The following is a 24,898-nucleotide window of genomic DNA, read 5'->3' on the forward strand; positions in this document are numbered from 1 at the left end:
AGATGAGATCCTTATACAGTGGTCATCATGGCAACTTGTGACTCTCCTCTTATGGTGTCGTCACGCCAGCATGAACATGATGGCCAGAGGCTGGACACTGCTGCTGAGGACAACTCTGTCGTCACTATGGAATCCAGTGTCGCCAATAAAATCAACAACACTAACAGCAACCATTCCTCGCCTGCCGCCATTGGAGAGTCGGAAAATGGCTTTGGACAGCCTGCTGTGAGTCCACTGAGGTCTACTGCTACCCCCACCACTGTCAGTGCAACTACCAACCCTCTAACTGAACAAAGTTGGAGAGAAAGCTTTACTACTGGTAACAAAGGCAGTGTTACCGGGACTTTACCAGGAGGAGGAGCAACTTTGGGTTCGGACTGTTCTGCCCCTGCCACATCTCCCGTGGTACCGACAAAGGAGATCCCCTGCAACGAATGTTCTTCTTCCTTCTCCAGTTTACAAAAATACATGGAGCACCACTGCCCCAGTGCCCGCCTGCCTATCATTGGAGGTCATGAGGAGGGTGAGGAGGTTGAAAGGATGGTAGGGGAGGAAAGTGAAGATGAGCATGAGGTAGGTGCTGCAGAAATGGCAGAAATGAACAGCGAGGTTGAAATGGAAGAGGATAGCGATGTGGAGAACCTGTGTGGTGAGATTATCTACCAGCCTGATGGCTCTGCCTTCATTCTGGAGGACTCCAAAGAGCAGTGTGGCAACCAGGGGGGTCTCTCTGGGGCTCTCCAATTCAGGAGCTTGCTGTCCCCCCAGAACTTCCCCAGTGTTCAGTCCAGCAGTGGTCAGAGTGGCCTAAGCCCAAGGGGGGAGCACTTGGAGCAGCCCGCTGCACCCATGTCCTTCTACCCCCAGATCATCAACACCTTCCACATCGCCTCATCCCTGGGGAGTAAATCCCTAGTGGCTGACCACCCCTCCTTCCCAAATACCTCAGCTGGAGGGCTGGTGGGGGCTGGTCCCGTGTTGCACAGTTTTCGTGTGTATGACCTCCGCCACAAAAATGACAAAGACTATCTGACGGCGGATGGTGCAGCCAAAAACTCCTGTGTGTCCAAAGATGTCCCCAATAATGTGGACCTGTCCAAGTTTGAGGGTTGCGTGGCCGATGGGCGGCGGAAGCCTGTGCTGATGTGTTTCCTGTGCAAGCTGTCTTTTGGCTACAGCCGTTCCTTCGTGACACATGCTGTCCATGACCACCGTATGACCCTGAATGAGCAGGAGCAGAAGCTGCTGAGCAATAAGCATGTCTCTGCCATCATCCAGGGCATCGGCAAGGACAAAGAACCTCTTATAAGCTTTCTGGAACCAAAAAAGCCCACCAACTCTGTGCTACCCCACTTTCCCACACCTGCCAACTTCCTAGGGCCTGACACAGGGCTCCGTGGCTTGTGGAATGCTCTCCACAGTAATGGGGAGAATGCTGATTCCCTTCAGGCAGGTTTTGCCTTTTTGAAAGGCAGTGCTAGCAGCTCAACTAATGACCAAACCCCCAGAACTCAAACCATGCCAAAGGCTGAAACCAACCCAAACCTTGGGGTTGGTGCCCACAGAACCCCCAGTGGGAGTTCTGCTGCTGCTGCCGCTGGTGGCAACCTGGAAGGTCAGAATTCTGATTGTAACTGTAAAGGCCATGTTATGGACACAGGCACTTTGCAACCCAATCGGCTGATCCTGAGCCAATATCCCCCCATCAAACTGGAGCCCACTACAGTTGGAGGAGAAAGCCCAGAGCAGGATGAGGATGCTTACTCCAATACTTACTCCAATGAAGGTGGAGTAGAAATGGAGTTAGATGAGGAGGAGGAACAGGCCACGACCGTGGCAATGACGGGCCAGCGGGTCATCACCACCAGTAGCAAAGATTTCTTAAACCAAAGTATTTCCCCCCTGTGTAACAGTATGCTAAAGTTTAACAGTGACAATAAATGTCCTCCATCCACCTCCTCATCCTCCCTGCCTACATGTGAGAAGCTGGGGATAGAGAAGAGCTCCCTGTCTACTGCCCTGGCAATCGTAAGAGAACGGGAGAACTACAGTGACTCAACCAGTGAAGCCCTGGCAGGAAGGGATGGGTCCTCACCATCTTCCCACCCCCTTGACATGATATTGCGCAGAGATGATGAGAGTCCTGGGTCTTTGCATCAACAAACAGGAAATCCTAGTACACCCGGAACTCCAGGGACACCTGGTACACCTGGTCCAGGTGAAGGGTCCCCAGTTAGTGGGGTGGAATGTCCCAAGTGTGATACCGTCTTGGGATCATCGCGGTCTCTGGGAGGGCATATGACAATGATGCATTCACGCAACTCCTGCAAGACACTGAAGTGTCCCAAATGTAACTGGCACTATAAGTACCAGCAGACACTCGATGCCCACATGAAGGAGAAACATCCAGAATCTGGTGGATCCTGTGTGTACTGCCGCACAGGACAGTCTCATCCTCGTTTAGCTAGAGGCGAAAGCTATACCTGTGGATACAAGCCTTTCCGCTGTGAGGTTTGTCAGTCTAATTTTTCATCTCTCTGTATTTCTGTCCCTGCTTTTAAATATTTCTGATATTTTCAGATTACAATAATGTCCTTTTTTAAAATTGGGTTTTATAAACCAACTTGTATCTTTCATTAAAAAAAAAGATAATTGTGTTTGGTGGACATGCTAATTGAAATTAAAAAAAAAAAATCATGATTTTAGCAATATTGAAAAGGGAGTTTGTTTTTCATGCAAACTTTGAGCCACAGACACCTAACCAGTTATGGGAACATCAAGATTATGATGTTTGCTTAACTGGAAATTCATTGTCAGAAGAAAAGAAAGAGGCATTTAGGTATGTTTGCATTTTTGCTTTTATTCAACAACATCTATCACAACTCTGAAGGTTAATGTAATTATCTCAAAAGACAGACTAAAGAAAATCTGAATTTTTATCATTTTTCACATATCAGCCAGTTTTGATTTTAAAGGTATATAATATTTACCATGCATCACAGTATTCTTCCTTCTCTTTTAGGTGTGCAACTACTCAACCACCACCAAAGGCAACCTTAGCATCCACATGCAGTCGGACAAGCATCTGAACAATGTGCAAACGCTCCAAAACGGTGGCAGTGAGGCACAGTACAACCACAACCATGCCAGCCCTGTGCCCAGTGCCAGCCTTGGTGGAAGCTGCAGTGCATCTTCACCATCCAAACCTAAACATAAACCCACTTGGCGCTGTGAGGTAACAAAACAAACAGGAAATCATTGTAGGGCTGAGGTAGGAACATAAAAACAACACTGTCTACACAGTGAGCCAGTTGTTTCCCTGCACATCACGCTGTTTATTTTGCTTGGCCACAACATCTGACACCTGATGATTATAAAACAGAATTTCTCATACAGTAGACTCTAGTATTATCTCCAAGTAATATGGAAGCCAAAATCATGATCATGAATGCAATACTAAAATACTTACATCACCCATTATATTTTGATTTGGGTATTAAGAAATTTTCATGTAGCCGTCCCTGGTAGGCTAGTGGTTAAGGCGCCGCGGCAATAGCACAGCGCCCTGGGTTTGAATCTAGGCTGCGTCAGGAAGGGCATCTGGTGTAAAACACATGTCAAATGTCAACATGCGAGTCATCAGTGTGACGATTAACTGTGGCGACCCCTAAACGGGAAAAGCCAAAAGTGATTTTCTTTCTATTCAGAACTTTTGGTGCTGTTGTTGTAGAATTTGATTTAATAAAAATTTATTGTAATCAAATTTATTTTACTTTTAAGAACAATCTTCTTCTTCTTCTTTCGGCTGTTCCCGCTAGGGGTCGCCACAGCGAACCATCTGTTTCCACCTAATTCTATCCTCGGCATCCTCTACTCTCACCCCAGTTAACTTCATGTCTTCTTTTAGCACATCCATATATCTCCTCTTTGGCCTTCCTCTTGCCCTCTTGCCTGGCAGCTCCATCTCCAACATCCTTCTACCAATATAACCACTATCCCTCCTCTGCACATGTCCAAACCATCTCAATCTGGCCTCTCTGACCTTGTCCCCAAAAGCAACCTGAGCTGTCCCTCTGATGTGCTCATTCCTAATCCTGCCCATCCTGGTCCCTCCTAAAGAGAACCTCAACATCCTCATCTCTGCTACCTCCATCTCTACCTCTTGTCTTTTCCTCACTGCTACAGTCTCTAACCCATACAGCATAGCTGGTCTCACTACTGTCTTGTACACCCTTCCTTTGATTTTTGCTGACACTCTTTTGACCCTGGCTTGCAACCCCTGTGGCTAGATTTTTACTTTTAAGAACAATATAAAGCTCTAATGATGATAAGCAAACTAGTCTAGGCAGATGTCTTAAAACATTTATCCCACCTTGCTTCCAACAGGTGTGTGACTATGAGACCAATGTGGCGAGGAACTTGCGAATCCATATGACCAGCGAGAAACACATGCACAACATGATGCTACTGCAGCAGAACATGAAGCAGATCCAACACAGCCTCCATCTAGGCCTGGCCCCAGCTGAGGCAGAGCTTTACCAATACTACCTGGCACAAAATATGGGCCTGGCAGGTGTAAAAATGGAGAACCCAGCCAGCGGCAGTGGCCCAGACGCCCAGATTATGATTAACCCATTCCAGCTAGATCCTGCAACTGCAGCTGCTTTTGGATCAGGTCTAAGTAAGTCATACTAGAATTGAAATGAAACACCAGGGTATTATTTATAAGGGTATTTCATATTTGGTTTTTATTTTCTTCTGCTTGTTTTTCACACTCTCTCTCTCTCTCTCTCACACACACACACACACACACACACACACACACACACACACACACACACACAGAGAGAGAGGCTGGGTAGTATAATGGTTTGATTGCCACCTTTTGACATGGGAGACCGGGATTTGACAGACATGGACAAGACCTCACAAGGCTTCACACTGTCTTCCTCTGATATGAAAGTGACAAGAACTAAGAGAATGATGCAAATTCAGATGTCACTTAAATTATCAAGATCTGTACATAGAACCACAATGAGGAGGGAAGGAGGACAGCAACATCCAAGAACCATCAAAGGATAAGACTGCAGAGCAGTCTCAGTGTCCAAGCCATCAGAATGTATGCCCTGCCAGTCATCACATACCATGCCATTAAAGGAGGGCAAGGAGGCTGCTGATGTCAAGACCCAAATGTAGATCCAGATCCAGACAGACAGCAGGTACTGGCAAACTAGCTGAACATTGTGGTAGTAGATAAGGAGCATCTGCTAGCAGTGGTTATAGATGTAGAAATCCCAAATGACAGCAACATCAGGAAGAAGGAGCATGAGAAGTTGGAGAGGTGCCAGGAGCTGAAAGAGGAACTGGAGCAGATGTGGAAAGCGACAGCCGAAGTGATTTCCAGTGGTGGTAGGAGCACTCAGGGCTGTGACTCCTAAACAGAGAAAGTGGCTTCACAAGACGCCAGGAACAGCATCAGATCTCTCCAGAAGAGTGCAGTGTTAGGAACAGCTAAGATTATCTCTCTCTCTATCTATCTATCCATCTATCCATCCATCCATCTCTATACATACATACATACACTAAAAGTGGTCAAATATGTATATAAATCCTGATATACAGTATATTATACAGCCTTGTTTATTTCTTATTTTTACAGTATCTTTGTGGCTTTTTTTGTTATTCATTTTTTTCCCACTGCCTTCTCATCTCATCTTTCTTTCTCTGCTGCCATCTGTTTTACCTAGCCCCCCTTGTTACACTCTCTTCTCTTTTCCTTTTATCTCCACTCTCATATTGTCTTTCTATCGTGTTTTCTTTTCTTTGACCCCTCTCGCTGATTAAAAAATGATTATAAGATGTAAGATGCCACATGAGAACTATTCTTAATCTCTCATTTGTAATTTTCTTTAGTCAGCTTAATCCACCCCACCCCCATACACACAGCTTCAGCTTTGCTCACCCTGGAGAGAACACACACACACACACACACACACGAGCACACAATCTCACACAGCAGGAAGCAGATTCCCGTAGGAGTGAGAGAGGTTTAACAATGACTCTGCAGTGTTACACACCCACTCCCTCCTCTAGTGTGGAGGTCACAGCCCAGCCAGCAGTTGTACTCTCAGTGAATTACGCTGATAACACACGATCCCCTAGAGATGGTGATTAGATGGTGTGAGCAGGATATCGTATATTCAAAAACTCACTCATACACACAGACAGATGCATGCATAGGCGAAGGATGAAGGAAGCATGTCAGTATGTGAAGGGTGAAACATACACTAACACACAGAAGAAGAACATAGAAAATAAAAACATTTAGTCATGACTGTTAAATCTCCTGTGCTCCAAACACAGTGTTGAGATATTATCTGGGGGAAAAAACAGATATGATGGGATTTGGTGACATGCACAGAGAGACGGCAGAAGGATCAAATGAAAGAGTTAATTATAATTGTATGAATGGCAGATCTATTTTTTGCCAGAAAAAAGAAAACTGAAACTGTTGTCCCACCATTGCTGAGAGCAGTAATTAAAGCTACCTGATGAGGGAGTTAGCAAGTTGAAAAGGATGATTGTAATTGATCCTGATTCAATCCTATTAGGGTTTTTTATAGACAAGACTTTGTAAGGAGCCCTAGTCCTCTGTGAAGCTTTATCAAATCCTTTTGTGTGAGAGAGGCCTGCATAGAAGACTCACCTCTCTCTTCTCACCTAATTTAATTTAATAAAAAGAATCTTTTCTCTTCCTCTCTATTCTTTATCCAACTCTCTGCGTGTGTCTTTCATTTTCCCTTAGAGCTTTGTCTTTGTCATACCGCTTTGTTTTTACACCCCTTTGTATTCTTCCTGCTCTGTATACTGCCTGTCTTCTATATGACATGTTATCTCACTGTGTCTCCATGTATGTAATTCTTCCTCAGGTCTTACCATTTACCAGCATTTTCATCAGTCCTTGTCTTGTCACTTATTTTGTCCACAGTGAATAGTGACCTATCAACGGAGCTGCGTCTTGCCAGCGGTCAACTTATGGCAGATGACCTATCCCTGGTGTCCTCGGGTGGAATCGGGGGCATGTCCTCATCAGACCCATCCCTCTCCTCCTTGTCGCCACCTATAAATGACCCCTCGCTGTGCCTCTACCAGTGCGCTGTGTGCAACTGCTACTCCACGGACAGCCTGGAGGCTCTCAATGCCCACGTCAATGCCGAACGCTCTTTGCCCGAAGAGGAGTGGCGTTGCATGGTGGGTGATGTCTACCAGTGCAAACTTTGTAGCTATAACACACAGCTAAAGGCCAACTTTCAACTGCACTGCAAGACAGACAAGCACATGCAGAAGCACCAGCTGGTGGCCCACATCAAGGAGGGAGGCAAGGCCAACCAGTGGAGATTAAAGTGTGTGGCCATTGGTAACCCCGTGCACCTCAAGTGCAATGCCTGTGACTACTACAGCAACAGTGTGGATAAACTGAGACTACATGCCACCAACCAGAGGCATGAAGCTGCCATCCGACTCTACAAGGTAAAATACCGCTTACTCCTGTTTTGTATCCTGCAGTAACATCAGATTACTAATTTTTGTTCCATCTGAATAAAAAAATCAGCAAAATAAAAATCACTGCCTACATGTGAGGGAGAAAATGCTTATCTAAAATATGTAGATATAAAATCAAGAAAAAAATGCATTTGGAGATTCATCGTTTTTGCAGGACTGACATTGTATTATATACAGCACAAAACTTTTACTGGTATTTCTTGAGTAATTAAAGAATTTGTTGTTATGCTCAAGATGTAGACCCCTTTTTACTAGTTAAAATTTTGTGATATAACCATGAAAGTGGACCCTACTGCACTCTGTGCATTCTTACTTTTGAAATTTGATCTCTATGTAAGGCACAGATATACACACTAAACATTTCAAATACCGGGGCACCACAGTGCATGCATGACATTGGCGGTTCAAGTCCAGCTGCCAACATTTGGCGGAGGTTATATCCATTTCCTGTCTGCCTCTCTGTGACCCACCAACATAGTAAAGGCAAAAAGCCCACAAAAATAAGTCAGACTAGATTTAAAAATCAGTTTTTATGTAATGGTTGTATTTATTTTTTAATTACTGTCAAAACAGCTTCAGATTTTATAAAAAAGTATACATTCTAACTACATTCTTTTTATTTTTAATGTTTCCAGAAACAATGTTTGGCATCTTTCTCACCTACTACATCTTTAAGGTGATTTAGCTGCTCAGAAACCTCCTTCAGCTACAGTAAATAGGATGCTGTTAGGCCCTGACCTACAGGACAGGACCAAGTGCATTACATTAATGAGAATTTTTTTTTACTACTGCATGCAACATTTGGCAGTGGAAGGTGTTTGTGTCTGTGTTGTGCCTTAAATGTGGAGACAACATGAGTTAAAGGATATAAAACAAAGTTCTATTGGTGTTTTAATAAGTAGAATATAGAACTACTGTTATATTTCTATGCTGATTTAACCACTTCTATGTTTTAAGAGGTCCTCATAATAATTTACTCATATTTTGCAAGTGTGATTTTTATTTTTAAATAAAAAGAATTTCTGGGTAATTGATAGGAAGTTGATGTAGGGAACTTAGATAAGACAGAATGGCATACAACAAAGAGTTTATTTGATTTGAATCTCCAGATTACATTCATAAAAGGAGCCTTACTCCACTGTCCTATCAGATTTCTGTCAGTGTTGTGATTAATTATTTTGTGAATGTGGTGCCTGCAATGTAATCTTTAAGGAACGGTATTTATTCAGAAATCTGTGACTGATTTTTACTTGAGTGGATACACATTGGCATTCTTAGAGGTATTTAAAACGGTCGTAGTTCACTTAAACAGACTGTACATATTGACACAGGATTGGCTGACAGTCTGGCAGTGGTTAAACTTGGAATGAGTCTGCAATGTCAGTTGTCAGGGATCGTCCATGAATTGTGTTGAAATATCGGTTCAGTTCTTGACAAAACTGCAGCTTGCACATTGGCCTATGTTAGTTGAGGTCCCAACAAACAGGATCAGCTTGATAAATCCACACTAATCAGGACATTTATACTGACAGAGGATGCATTTTAGAGTGTTGAGCCACTTTTGGGTGTTGTTTAAATTGATTTAATATGAAGCAATAGCTACATAGGTTGCCTCAGCTGCAGTGAACATTGGCAGCTATATAATTATGCAAAGTAACCTTTTTTTATATTGGCTGGAACTCACTGTGCAAACCCAAGATACACAATCAACAGTACAGAAGTGAAGCAAAATACTTATATGAACATAGTCCTAATTTAGCTCTTATTTCACTTTCCCAGGAAGAGTTAGGGTAAAGCAAAGGACTGTCCGTAGGCACACACAAACATCATTTTATCCAAGGTAGGTGAGGGTCATCCCAGTGCCCCCTCTGTGCACCCATACACAGCTGTACCTCATCTAAACACCCACCTACCTCACAGGCCTTAACAAATCTGTTCCACAGATGACACTTTTAATGCTTCTGGCAGAAATCCTACTATTTTACCCCTGGACATGTGGTAGTAAAGTAGAGAAAGGGGGAGAGAAAGCATAGAGCAGGAGAGCAAGAGCAGAGGAAAAAAGTCATTTCTTTATTTGACCAGAAAAATACCTCTCCTTTTATGTATTGGCTGAGGTGAAAAGCACATGGGGATGGAGGTAGCTTGGCTGGACGCTTGAAAGACTCAAGTGTTGATGACTTTACCATCTGTTTTTTTGGAAACATAGAATATCTTTATGGCATGGGAAACCATTTGAAGATACAAACAAAAAGCACATTTGCACATTTTATGGCTGCTTTGTAACAGCAATGGACTACTTCTAATGGGAATTGAGAGTTGAAAGTTTGATTTTTTCCAGACTTTGAAACAGCAAAAGGGAAATGACATTAGCAGTACATAGACATCAAGTCATCTGGTGTCCAAGGCACAGCAGGTGGCATAGGAAGTCACAGGCCTTACTGTACATCCACCTTGATCTGGCAAAAACACAACTCCATGCAATGCAAGGAGCTGTGTTGGTCAAGGGGATGAGGGGTTGCAGGGGGACTGTTTTAAGTGTGTACGACATTGGGACGAGTGAACTTGAGTAGCTTCATTCACATTTCCAGCCCGTGAGTTTCTGTTGTATTTTGGTTAACTATGCTGCTAACGTAGCCTACTCTACCCTAGCACCAATTTCTACCACCCGTGTGTCAGCAATGATGAATAAAAAAAACACTGTTTAACATCCAGTACCCTAACTAATGAAAACACATGACATGTCATTATGGCGCATTAACTGTGGCCCAAATATGACAGTGAATAGCAGTGTGACCCAAATTTGACAATGAACAGCCGTGAATGCTCACGCTAACAAGGTAAACTAAAGTTTTATTTCCATTGGCGTTAACATTGCGATCATCTGTCCTACGTGATTGATCAATGCAGCACCTTTACTGGAAGATGTCACGTCCTGTGGAGCAAAAGTTGAACCAGATCCAGCTTTTTTCACCTCACTGGTTTTTGTCATTTTCCCGAAGCCCCCTGTGGTGCTATCCCCCACAGAAATGAATGGAGAGGGCTATGTTTTTTCACACCTTTGAAACTCAGTCTGAAAAGAGGCTTTTTTAGGAAAAGCAGAGGTCAACAACTCGCCACTTATTGGAGAAGAAGTGTAGGAAATCAGATTTTTGTTTTTAACCAGAATACTGGTTGTTTTCCATATCGTCTCTGATGATGTAAAGTTTAGCTGGAAATGAAATGTGTGTATAGAACTTGACTTTATTTATCATAGCTGTCAAGTGCACTAGTATATACCCCCTGGAAACACTGTAAGTGACAAATGGCATTTGTAATTTGTGTGCTAGCAGCCTGTGTGGTAAGCTCTGCATTACATGGTGTCATAGCATAGTGTGTCCACAGCTGGCCTGGCTGAAGGTGTATGTCTTGGTTATGATTTTTAATAACAAACACTGGCTTTATACAGATGGAGATAGGAGTAAATCTGTCAGTGCCATTCATAAGTCCTGCAGGGCTAAGTAGGGGGTTTAGTCTGTAGTGAACACGTGAGCTGCTTTGTTTGCGTGTGTGTGTGTGCTTTGAGGTTGAAGTCTATGCTGAGCTTGCCCCTGGGTCATTAGAAGTTGAAAATGTTTATGGCCAATGTGGCATGGTCAAGGACCACACACACACAGGTACACACACTCTCTATGTCTCATAGACCATGGCACCTGTTTCTCAGATGGCTATATGAATAAATCTTAAATAGTCCCTAGTACCAACCACCCCACCCCTGTCTGTCTGTCCACTTTTCCATCATAATTCAAGTGGAAATGGATGTCTGGGGTCAACTGCATATATCCACATCTCTGTTTTTCTTTTCCCTTCCCTCACACTTTCCTTTGAACTCAACATTTTGGAGGGAGAGTGGAAGGTGAAGTGGGACATACAGAAAATAAGAGCAGAGATAGAAAGCGACTCATTCCCTCCATCTCCCTCTGATGCTGTCACACTCTGTCCTAGCTGCTGTCTTTGCTTTGTGTCTGACTTTCTCTTTTTCTCATTCTCTCTTTCTCTTTCTATGTCTCCCCTGGGGAGCCACAGATAGGCCATCTCATTACCCATGATCCTGTTGGCAAGACCATGGCTGGGAAATGAGGGGTGAGGGGGGAATTAAATGAGGGAAGTGATTTAAGGAGGGAGAGATGGAATGAAAGAAGAAGAGAAAAGAGACTGGATTTGTCGATGCATCAAAAGAAGAGTCTCCCCTTTTCTCATTTTCATCATCCCCTTTGGATTTTTCACTTTTTTTCCATAAATCAAGCGTTTTTTCTTCTTTCAATTTTCCAGCTTCCTCAAACAGTATTCTCCTCATTCTCCCTCAGATCAAGATGGCTGTACTTATGCATCTGTGATATTAAGTCTACTGTTGTGCCTTGGCTATTAGTAAGGGTCAACCCTGCCCACTCTCATTTGAAAATCAAAAGACCTTATATATATATATGCAGTCCAAATTATTGGACTGTCATTTGGACTTGATGGGGAAATGGACGGGAGATTGATCCAAATAGATTTCCATTAAAAAACACTGTGATGTTCAACTGAATAGAAGAGAGAAGGGAACTATTTCACATGCATGGCACAATTTATGACACACACTCAGATGTGTGCACATAACAGTACACACACTCAAAAGCCATATGTACATATACATTAACTGCATATACACTCCCATGCGATTGTAGTCTCGGTTATCAAGTTACCATTATCTGCTTGAACCCGTGTCCACTTGTTCCAGACAAATTGCTGCATCCTTGTCGCAGACAGACTTTAACGAGTTGCTATTCTCTTCAAAAAGGAACGTTCACAGACACTTCACTCTAGATGCTACTTGACTGGGAGATATAGATTTTCATGTTCTGTCATGGAGACAGATGATGCAGCCGAGAGTTCAGCGCTGTAGACCTGAGCAGACAAATGAATTCGCTTCGGTGTTTTTGCCAGAAAGGTGTCTTTCTGTCTGTCTTTCTCCTCATTTCTCACTTCTACAAGTTGTTATTTTGCTCAGTCAGTCACTCACTCTCTCTTTCTCTCATTGAGTCTATGAGGCAAAGAGACACCAGTTGGTAGATTATTCAAATCGGCTCCTTTTTCACCTGCATGGAGATTACAATGGAAATCTTTCAGAGGTCTGGGGGTGGTGAAGTGGGGAAGGGAGGGTGGTGGCTAATTAAAGCATAAAAGCAGGTGTGTGCATGTGTGTTTGCATGTGTATGCTACCACTTTGTGTGTTTGACAGAAAGGTTTGAATGGATAGACTTCCCCATCATCCGCCTTCCTCCTAATAATCCTCATAGATATTAATAAGAGTTGCACCCATTCTTTCTCTCCCTAAACAGATGGTCTGTGTGTGTGTGTGTGTGTGTGTGTGTGTGTGTGTGTGTGTGTGTATGCACAGTGTCAACACCTGACTGACTCTCATATGTAATGTTTAATTACCCTAGCTAGTTGTGCCCTCTTTCCTCTTTAACTCTCAACTTTCTGGTGAATTAGTTTAGAGAAGTAGACTTTGAGGGTAAATTCCCTTTCCCTCCATTTTATGAAGGTGTGTTTTTCTGTGTATAAGACAAGTAAACAGACAGTTGTGGTTTTCTCATTTGCAGTACTTGTCATTATTATCAGTGTTTTGAAATGTTACATCAGCCTTAAAGTGGTACTAAAATAGCACAATCACAGTTGTTCCCTCCCCTGAAGCTATCAGAATATTGATATAGATAAAGTTGAATTTAAATACTTGTCCATGGCCTTCCAAATCAGTAATCAATTGAATGGAAGTAATTGCGCCTCCCTTGAAATGGTTCCAAGTTTCTTTCTCTCTGTGTTTCTCTCCTTCTCACACTCTCCCTGTCATTATCAGCATGTGGCCCAGCATTTGGCATTTCAGCATTCTAGCTGTAATTCATTTTAATCATTAGGTCCTTGGTTAATAAATAAGTGGTGGGAAATGTTTGATTATATGGTGAAGAGAGAAGGTTTGAGAGATGTTGCCAGAGAATTGGAGGAAGAGAAACTGACCTGTTCTGCTGTCCATTCATATCTGCCGCCAGCCTTCTATCACTGCAGCGGCACAATAACGCTGACCTCCCGTGAGTTCAAGCAGCTTAGTTTTTGTGAGGTAATCCTGAATGCTTTGAAAAAGACCTGATAGAAAGGCCACTTACTTGATCAGGATTAATGTGGGTTGGGTGGTGAGTTAAATTGACTCATTGGAATTATCATATTCAACGCTACTTGTTTACTTATGCTCATAGAGGGATGAGGAGTGGACTGCTCTTACAAGCATGTTGCACTTTATCTGCAGGCCAATGGGGGACTTGCGTTGAACAGACTGGTATAAAATCAGATGCTAATGTGCTGCCCTTCTCTATTGGTTATGTTTAGATTTACTATGCTGGTGGCCAGAGTGCTATTGTTCTTTTCAGTGTTTGCCCATCTCCTATAGATGCCATTTTAAATCCTACTGCAGCCCAGGGTGGTTTTTGCTTTCCTACTGTTTTCTGAAGATATAACTTTGGTGCATTTTTTGTTGTTGTTGTTTTTTTGCACCCTCTCCTTTCTCATCTTTTACTTCTAGCAGGAGCATTGGTTAGGACTAGAGATAGGGGCAGATGGGGGAGTGGTGGGGGAACAAAGGCAAACATTTGAGTAATCTTCAAAGAGCCCATTGGTATGTTGAGTGGACACTGGTATGCGGACTGAGGCTGAGGCTTTTTCAGGGGAAAACAATATCCTTCCTTTAGACAGCCGAGGTCTGGACAAACACTACCAGGCAGGCGGCTCTGCCTAGTGCTGCCACCACTATCAGCTTACTGCCCCCTCCTTGGGCTCATGCAAAAAATGGTAGGGTCCTCTGTGTTGCCGGAACAGCACAGAACTCATCATGTTCAATGTGTGGCTGACTATGTTTACATGACATATCAGCATATAGTTATCTGTGTGTGCTTCATGAAACACAGTGACTGCTTAAATGTTTGAGTTTTTTATATAGAAGGGTGAAGCGAGAAAAGAGAGAGGCACAGACCAAATACTGGCCTCCTTCTGTAAAGAAAGCAGGAAGGGATCAAGTATGCCATCTTGTAGGTCAACTGCAAGGCATTTGATTTCCTGTGGCAATATCCAAAATGGCACAGCTGAAGTGATACTTTTATTGAGTTCTCCTTAGTGTGTGACACATACACACACAATTAATTCCCTCTGAGGACTTTACATTCACCTACATTTATTTCCTGGAGACTTTCTCTAACCTTAATTATAGCCACTACTTGCCTAACCCTAAGCCTTATGGTAACCCTAGCCTAGCCTTAAACCAAGTCAGCATCAGTATCTGGTGAACTCAACAAAGGACAGTCTCCAAACAAAAAGGTTTTGGTCCCCAACATATGAGAGATAACCAGACACACACACACAATTATACATAATATGCAATGTGACATTGTTTCATAGGAATGAGGCCTCAACCTCACCTTTTGTTCTATCAAGAGTGTGGAACTATTATATTATCATAGTAGGAATTCTAGGACTGTAGGTAACCCCGACTAGGAATGAATTCTCAAACATTATATATAGTATCATTTAATAAGATTGGGTCAAACATAACGTGTGTTTTGAAGTATCCCTCCAAAAAGCAGCATGATCACACATTCATTTCATCAATACAGCTTTTAAAATAAATAAGCAGAAAGTCTGCCATTCTGGGACAGTTTCAAAAAGAATTTCCTTTGTCTAGTAATCACCAACCATTTTCTCATGAGGATCCACCCCAGGGATGTTTGCTCCCATTCCTCTCTCATTAGTAGGGTCTGGTATTACAGTAGGTTTGTGTTTTGTTCCCTGTACCTTTTGTCTTTTTGGTAAGTGAAACCATGCGACAGGGTAGGGGTTAACTGGAAAACAGTACTCTCCTTCACAGGCTTAGGAATGTGTAATTAATGATTTGAACCTGACTACATTCATCTAGATTCTTCCCCATCATTCCTGCCTTTTTCTTTTGTTCTCCCTATTGAAGAGTTGCCCTTCAGTCTGTCAGGTAGTTTCTGTCACTCTATGTTTTTAGCATTTCTTTTGTCTAACTTTCTCTAACAGACACTTTTTAGCAAGTCTTTATTGTGAACAGATGGGAGAAAAACTTGGCAAAGAATACTGCTCGTCTCAGCACCAAAAATTTTTCCCTTATTTTCGATTTCAGTTTTATATTAATGTGACATTACAGACGTTATAAATATGTATTACAAGCCTCTTTTATGGTATCAGCCAGATTTTCAACACTTTTATTTTTGTTTTTCTCCCAAACCTTTATGGATCCTGTCAGGAGTTACTTGCATGTTAGCATTTTGGCAATATCCCTCCTCATGCACAGCACTGGAAAAAAAATAATGCCACAAGCATTTTAACATGCTGATGATCTTGATCTCAGCATTTTATGATCTCTGTCTCATTGTGAGTCAATGGAAAGGATAATCTCAGTGGCACGATGGTTTGGGAAATGGGGAGGTCTGGTCAGTCTCACCTGGCAGTGATGGAGACAAGCGGGGGCTTTTAGACCCTAAAGGGTGGCTAATAGGGAATAAGTGGTTGTGCCATGCTGTCTAAATCTAATGCTAATGTAAATAATGATCCATTTTAATGGAGGGAGGAGGAGTGCTAGCTTTTAAGACCCCTAACACACACACACATGCACTTCTGAGTAAAGTAAGATTTGTTCTGGTGCCTCTGGCTTCTAGAATTTGCTATTCCCAGCTGCTGCTGGGTCTGTACAAGATAAATATGTGGTGACTGTGCTTAGTGATGCAAAAAATAAATAACTGAATAAATAATAATAAAAATTAAAATATTTCTGACAGATCAGAAAAAAAAGGATCATGCTCTAATATAAGCAAAGTAGATTTTTTTTGTGTGTAGACAGAGTAAGAGATAAAAAGACAGAAGTGATTATATAGAAGAAAGGGGCCAGAGGTTAGGAAGCTGTGAACCTCTGCTTGAACTTTGCCCCATACGTCAGACACAATTACGTCATTTCTGCAAGTTTGGTTGTGTGAGTGAGTGAACGTGATTGTGTGGGCCTGGTATTACTCGCATTGTGGGGACTCAGCCTTCCTCATCTGGACCAGATGCTTGTAGTGGTTATGGTTAAGGTTAGGGTAGCGCTCCAAGAAATGAATGAAAGTCAGTGTAAAGCCCCCACAAGAAAACAAAACAAATGTGTCTGTGTGTGTGTGTGTGAGTCAGAAAAATGGAAAGTAAGACTATTAACTGGATTTTAGAGTTACATTATTCTTCCAGCCTCTCACAAAGGCCTTCATTGCTTCTTCATTGCTTTTCTGCTGACAAAAAGCAATGAGGAATAAAGAAGAATTGGAGTGAAAAAAGAGGAAAAGATAAAAGAATGGACAGTAAAAGAGAGGGACAGCATAGAAGTGGAGAAGCGTGGCAGAAAGCTAGTATGAAAGACTTGTTGGGATAATTCATTTTTTTGGCTTTGCAGTCATTATGAGATGGATGCTTATTATTATTGGGTGACCTAAACTAGGCTTGACCACAGGCCCTGCACGTCATGGACAGGCCCCAGAGTTGTGATCATACGTGACTGCCAGCAGGCAAAGCTGGGAGAAACAGAAGAGACATACAGTATAATGTGTGTGTATGTATATATATATATGTAAAGTGTGAGCCTTAGTAGTAAAGAAAAAAATGGCCATGAGGAACAAAAAGAAAATCGGGTGGGTTGGGGGAGGGGTTTTTTCTGGTATTGTTTTGTATCTCTAGCATCTTTAGATCACACACATGTGGCCTTGTAAGAGTAATAGAGAGAGAAAAGCAGGAGATGTGCCTTGTGGGTGACTATTTGTGCATATGCAACGTGCACTCAGCAGTTTTTATATGTGGCTTCTATTTTCATATTTGTTTTTGTGCATGTGCAGCACTGAATCTTTCTTCAATATATTTGCCGCTCTCTTTATCTGTGGAAGTAAAGTGGCACATAGCTGGGCCCTCAGCATCTCTTTCAGCAGTGCAGTCTACAAGTAAATCTATTGCCAGTGATCTTGTGTTACATCTATGTTTTGGGGGCTGAGACACAGTTAGTAGTAACATATGTTAGGGAGGTGGTAGCGCTGATGGAATTCTATATTTGGGAGCCTTCCAGGCTGCACTGGTGTGTGTTTCAAATATTTTCTTTAGGAGCAAAATATGCTTTTGTTGTTTGCTGTGCCAAGTGGGTCTGTTTTTGTCTTCGATGGCTCCCAGGGGCCCAGGGGATAGCACCGGAAGGTGATGACATTCCAGAAAGAAAGTATACCCAACAACAAGCTCCCTGCTTCCCATAAAACACTGATAGAAGGACATAAAGAGGTTTTTATCTTCACAGTGTCTGTGGTGCACATTTGCATGCATGCACATACTCCCAGCAGACACAAACAGGAGCATACCAATTCTTCACATACTGTATATAAAACATGTACACACATGCTCTGACACATACACACACACTAGTTATTAAAACGTTGTGGTGGTGATGGGGGGGGTTCTTTTTTCAGTATGCGTTCATTACCTGCCCTGTTCTACAGTTAATGACAGGTAAGAGTCATGTTTGTACCGAATACCCTAATTTGTCTTTTGGCTTATGGAGGAAAACACAACCCCACTGCTTCAGGCTGCTTTTGAAATATTTGACTATGTGTACATGCACAATCACAGGCAAAGAGAAAAAAGAATGCATATTGATAAAGACAGAGACAAATACACGTGAGGCAAAACTGAATAAGAAATGTGGACTCAAAATCACTGGTGTATAAACACACCAAACATACATGTACAGATAGAGGTAAGGAACATAGAGCATTAAAATTCTACCACTACACACACATACACTTCCACATACGTACATGTGCACGCTCTGAGGGCCATGACACACCAAGCCGATGGTCGGCCATCAGCCACCGTCAAGCTGTTGGTGAGTGTCTGTCAAGGCTTGAACAAGAGCCGCTTTGTTTACAGTTTGTATTTCCACTGTCTAGCTCTTCTTCTTTCCCTTCCTGAATGGTGGATACAGTCACTGCCACCTGCTGGTAGCGGGAGTTATTCCTCTCATTCAGGCACAGAATGTACAGTATCTGCAGGTTGGCTGTAGTCTGTGCGATGTGTTCAGGTGCCAACCCGACTGGCCTAGACAAAGCCAATATGAGGGGATGCAACAGTCGGCTTACTTTGCTGCCAGTTCTTTGACATTGTTTTGGTGTGTCTCTGCCCTAAGAGATAGAAGGAGTTGTGAGAAGATGTCTTTTGCCTTGCCTTCTTTAGAATTCAGTTATAAGAGAGCTTTGTCACCACAGTTAGAACAAATGAATATGAGACAGCAGTGCTGCCCTACAAGCACGGGGCGAGCTGGTGAGTGAGTTTGTGTGTACTGTATGTGTGTGTGAGAAAGGTGTTTTGTCAACTCATTGTGCATAATAAATGCAGTCATCGTCACCTTCACCCTCACTCACATTCACAGCAGCAATCCACTACACAAGGGAGCATCCCTTACCTGCTAAATTGACTTTCCTCCAATCTCCTCACTACAAGTCCCACTGTGTGTGTATGTCATCGATAGGACTGACGATATTGTGCTTTTTGAAAGGTAAACAGGAAATCCCATGTGTTGCAATTTACATTCTGTGTGTATGGAGGTGTGTATGTATGCACCTCCCCCGTCACCAAGAGATGCCCATGTTTAGGTCCAGAGAGTGCTGTTTAGCTGATTTTGATTGGCCCACAGGGGGTGTTATCTTATTTGGTTGTTTTCCAAACACTAATCCCCAACAATTAACCACCAGGAACTCTGGAGTGGTGCCATATTGACAGAGACAGGCTTTTTTTTTTGCCACTCTGCACACACACCACAAACATAGTCATGTGACACCACTGTATTTACAGCACATATATGCACACACAAAACAACTGCAGCATAAATTACATACACATTTCAAGTAGATCAACACAGGCGTAAACCCAGGAGTGGGAACAGTGTGTTTGTGTGTTTCAATATGCGTTATACAGCCCACGCCTGGCAGGAGTTAAAGTGCTCCTTTAAAAGTTCATAAATCATGGATGTTCTGGCCTGTGATCACCAGACCGCCTGCATTTCAGGCCTATGGAGTGCCAAAGAGCAACAGACAACCCTCTAGTTTAGGTCTTAAACAAACCCTCTGGAATGTGCTGATGAGAAGAGAATTAATATTAGGCCTAAACCTATCTGGCAGCCCAGTTCAACCCAAAGTATATCATCCATTTACTCTCAGCTGAAGCCTCATATACTAAAAACAAATAGAAAAAAGTTAATGCCATTGATGAATGCTAAGTATTTAGGCCACTGTCGATTTATAAGAAAACTTTAATTTCAGACTAGTAGTGCCATTAGGAGCCACTGGAAACAACCAAGGATGACTCCAGTGAAACCCTTCTTTCCAGATATGACTGTCAACCATCAGTCAGTTCTGTGAAGAAATTCAACTTGGTCACTTTGCCACATTTCCAATGAGCTTTTCTTCTGTGGCAGTTGTTAACACTGAATTTTGTTATTGGAGGGAAGGTCTTGTTTGATTGCTAACATTTCATTCAATTCTAAGAACTTCTTTCAATTTCCATTAAATTCTAAGTACCCCTAAATTACATCAGAATGGTCCTAAAATAAAGGTTATACTGGTATACTAGAGCAGCACATTGGAATTAAGAAAGAACAAATACGACACAGTAGTGCTAAGTATTCTTGTTTTTATGCTCTAGTTGTAATGACAGATGACAGAATGACAGTAGGGTTGTATCAAAGTATAGGAGTTTTGTGTAACGCGTATGGAAGACCGTTATGAAGGGTGAGAAAATGGTGACTGGTAACACACCGTGTTGTAAACACATAGAAAAACATTGAAAAAAAGCTCATATTGGAATGAAACAAAGTGAAAACATGTTGTGTATGCGTATTTTCATGTACTTCCATGAACACGTGTGTGTGGTTTCCTTGGTAAGGCTTTACTGCAAGGGAGGGTGGGGAAATAAAGAAAAGAAGCAAGAGAGAAGGAGTGAGGGAGGCCTCCTTTCACAGAGAAACAAAGATAGCTGTAATTAATGGCCCTGAGCTCTGGACTAGGGGAGCTTTCTTCTGACAACTCAGACTTAATTAAAACTTAAGACTTCTGAAAGGGCCTCTGACTGTGAGGGGACGTCCCACCATCTCATGAGAAAAACCTTGAAAGATTTCCTACAAAAGAGAGAACGATGGAGAGCCAGAGAGAAAAGATGTGTTAGTGGCTGTAGCTATGTTGCTAATCCCTATTTGTCAAAGGAGGAAGAGGGGGTTTAGAACTCACACACCTGCAGCTAACTGTGCACCCTCTCACCCCCCACCCTCTTCCCCACACACACCTACCACACATATGTTTTTCCAATCTCTTTCAATCTCTTCTTGTTTGAGATGCTTTAGGAATCAGACATTATTCTGTATGATCTAGAACTCGCATGCAAACACACAATTATGTGTTCTAATTCATTCATAGGACCCCGCACCTGTTTATCTCATGGCTCTATGAATAAATCTCAAGAAAGTAGAAACTAACCTCCATGAGCCACCTCTGTGTCACTGTCTCTTTGCCTGGATCTTCTTTTCTCTTTATGTCTCTCTCTCGCCCTCCCTGCTCTCCACAGAGGATCAGATAATAAAAGCCTGGCCTGGTCTTTTGTTTTTGTGCATTGTTCATTAGCCCATCAGCAACAACAGAGGCACACTTGATATGCTTGGCTTGACTGGGTATGTGGGAGTAGGGCAAGGTGGAATGGGGGCTGTGCGTGCGTGTGTGTGCACACACACACAAGGGAAGGACAAGAGGTAGGGGGCAGCTTTGCATGGTTTCAGTGCCCTAAAATCGGCAACTAGAAATTAAGGGCTTGCAACTGACAGCTCACATGAATAAGAAGCCCCTGCAGCTGGCAACAATTGCGAGAGCTGGGCAATGTTCATGTTAAAGACAAAGCTGTGTTTGGAAATCAACCCCTTATCTGACCTTTTGTGTTTTCAATCTTTACATCACCTCAAGCGGTTTCAGTTAGCTTGAAATGATGTGCAGTGCCTGAACTAAATAAAACTACTCTAAACTGCATCTGTTACTGTGCTAATAGTCTTCCCTCTTTTTAAAATCAAAAAAGAAAATATTGTGTAGATAGGGTTTAGTTGCTATTGATCTGGTTTGTGTTTCTACATTTTTTTTTTTATAATTTCAGTATTTTAAGTGTTAAGTTAGTGAAGGTGTTTTCATGTGTAGTAGATTTATGTAGAAGTAAGGTTTTCAGGAATTGTGTTTTCTGAACACATATTATAGAAAATAAAGAGCTAAATGACTGAGATGTTACCCACTGACTTGCTGCTAGCTTGTTTGAAGCCAGGGAAATATGATACCTAGGCTGTGGACTATTTGGAACCAAAGTGGAAGTAGAAGGATGTTGTAGCCATATAGCACAAAAGATTAAGAACAAAAATTTGCAAACAAGCCTCAGTTGTTGCACTGAAATATAGCCAGATATCTTTGTGATATACCAATTATGAAAACACCACCATAATGGAAATGTTTAGTAAAGTAGCTCTTACAGCATCGGACAATGTGAATTAATGCTGGGCTTCCCTAAAACAGGAACACCGTCTAACATCTGCACTCTCCTCTACTCTGTTCTACAGCACTTGCAGAAGCAGGACAGTGCATACAGCCAGGAGTCATGTGTCTACTACTGCACACTGTGTGACTACTCTACAAAGGCTCGTCTCAACCTGGTACAGCACGCTCGCTCGGCTCGCCACCACCAGAATGAAGGACTGAGGAAACTCCAGGTGCAACAGCAAGGCCTTGGAGGAGACGAAGATGGACTGAGTTTCCATGAGCTGTTCCACGTCAAAGAGTGTCCCTCCAGCCAAGGTTGGTGCTTCAACCTGTTTAAGTTATTAAATTTTTTTTAAGGCCATTTTCTGGTTCATAATGTTAGCTTTTTTTGTCATGGTCTATTTGCTTGTGTTTTTGTTTTCAAAATCCTGATTTCAGTTGCATTCTGATGTTGTGGTGATCAGTTATCTTTATGCCTGCCATCTCTTTCTCTTGCCCTGTTCCCTCCTCATTCTATCAAAGATCCCTCCCTTCTTCCTTTGGCCTTCATATCCAGATCACCTCTCTCAGTTCAGACCCAACCATTCTTCCTAATCTCTTCAAAATGAGCATACTGTTCCTATTAGGCTGCCACACTTACATCTGCAGCGCACACACTGTCCGTACACAGGGACATCCCAGGCAATGCAGGCTGTCAGCTTATGAAATTTCACCTTGGGAGGATCCAATACTGAGAATGCCTGTACACACATACATTACTGACACATACACATACAGTATGCTATGGATACACAGCCTCTCCCTGGAGTGAGCTTTCATTTCCTTTCTCATGACCAAAGCAATTTGGCTTTCATTTAAGAGTCTCCATCCTGCCAGCAGCTAATAAGTGTAACAGTACTGTAAAACATTGAGGGAGACAAAAAAAAAAAAGATTAATCATTTTTCTTTGAGAGGAGGTTGGATGGTTGGTGAGGGGTTGCAGGGTGTAAGGGGAGGGGGCTGTGCTGTAATTTAAACCAGAAGTCAGGGGAGTCAGGGCCCATTATTTAGTCATCCCTATGTTAATGCTGCTAGTAGAAATGAGCGCTTAACTTGTTTTTACTTTGCTTGACCTGAAGAAGCAGGCGGGGTGTGGGGGTAACGCATTTAAAATAGCATTCCAGCAAAGTATTAGTCCATACATTCATTTGTATGTGTATGTTTGTGTGTGTGAGGAAGTATGTGTGCCTATTTTTACATGAATCTGTGCTTCCTAAAGTGTCCTGTTTATACAGTGCATGTACTCCCAAAACAGATGGGGGCCCAGCACTTAGAAACATATGTGAATCTCAATACACACATACACACATGAACAGGGGGGAAGAGCTCCCAGTCCTGAAATGGAGACTGTTGCTAGTGTGCATTTGGTTTTAATTATACATGGATCAAAGTTTCGTTGCGATTTGGGGTGCAGCAGAAAACGCATGCTTAGATAAATCATTACCGTACATTTTAACACACGGCATCTCACCACCACCACCATCTGGCCTTTCTTTTTCTTTCTCCTGTTTTCTTTTTCTATCTCTTCCTTTTTGTCCAGCTTGTTCCATCTCCCATTCTCTCCTGCTCCTGTCCATTTTTTCATCAAGAACACAAGCCTGGCTTCATGTTTTTTCTTGTCCTTTTTACATTTCAAACCAGTGAGCACAACCATGTTTTAAAACTGTCAAAAGCAATATTTGCCCAATGCACCTATTTCAAATGTTCCATTTTTAAAATGTACTATATTTGTTCCTAGGGCCCTTATTTTATACTGTACCTTGGCTTTGATGCCACACAGTGAATTTCCGTAGAGAACCTAGAGCAGAGCTTAAGCGGACACTGGCAACATCCAAAATGCTAATCCACTTTTCTGGATGCCCTCCTTTTGCCCACTCTGTATAATTTGTAGTGAACAACAGTATTCTTTCACAAGGTAAATGTTCCAAAGGAACTTCCCTGTAGCGCGTACACACTTGGCAGGTAGAGGCAGAGAATGGTGTGTCTACCAGAGTGTGTCGGACACTGAATATTAATATAATAAATAGAGACTGTAGTCTTGTTCTGTAGTTCATGTTCTATGCGGTGAAATAGAGTATTACTTATTGTTTTGTTGTATGTATTTTTATAGCTTAGACCTTTGCGAATCACATTACACAACCCACATTAACACTGCGTCATATAAGAGGCACAGTATATTATAGTTGTTTTAGACCTATAGTGATAGATGATGTGAATGTTTTCACAGATGGAAAAGGCTCTATAGTAGGCAACATTTCCAGGCAGTATTTAGTGTAGGGACCCTCTATTTGTGTTTATGTGTATGCTTGCTGTTATTTTTCTAGGGTTTCTACTCCTGACTCCAGCATTTTCTACTCATTAGAGACTGGTATGAAAAAGATTAATTTAAGTGCTGACTGGTATCTTTCTCTTAAAGCCTGGGACTTGGCACTGAGCCAGATAATTATAGGCCCATTTGGGAATAGGGGTTCTAATGCTCTGGACTTTATGTACATGTGAATAGCTTTCATTAAACAATTCTGATGCTGATTTAATGGTCTAATTAAGGATACAGTACTGTGGAGTATAGGTGTTTTGAACAAAGACATGAGTGTACAAACAACACTTCTACTGGACTGCATCATGTGCATGTCAGTGCACGTGTTAGCCGCTGCATG

At 42.3% G+C, this 24,898-nt stretch overlaps 1 protein-coding gene across 1 annotated transcript in view; it reads left to right on the plus strand.

The window, feature by feature from the left end:
* Window positions 1–6: 6 nt before the first annotated feature.
* Window positions 7–24,898, plus strand: part of zfhx4 (zinc finger homeobox 4) — a 63,114-nt gene continuing 38,222 nt past the window's right edge. Inside the window, 5 exon segments of the mRNA XM_020606481.1 lie at window positions 7–2,511; window positions 3,023–3,235; window positions 4,387–4,681; window positions 6,989–7,530; window positions 22,283–22,517. Of these exon segments, the coding sequence (XP_020462137.1) occupies window positions 28–2,511; window positions 3,023–3,235; window positions 4,387–4,681; window positions 6,989–7,530; window positions 22,283–22,517 (3,769 nt within the window). The 5' untranslated portion in view covers window positions 7–27.

Source organism: Monopterus albus, unplaced genomic scaffold (assembly GCF_001952655.1).
Source record: "Monopterus albus unplaced genomic scaffold, M_albus_1.0 scaffold78.1, whole genome shotgun sequence".
Taxonomy (NCBI): Eukaryota; Metazoa; Chordata; class Actinopteri; order Synbranchiformes; family Synbranchidae; genus Monopterus; species Monopterus albus.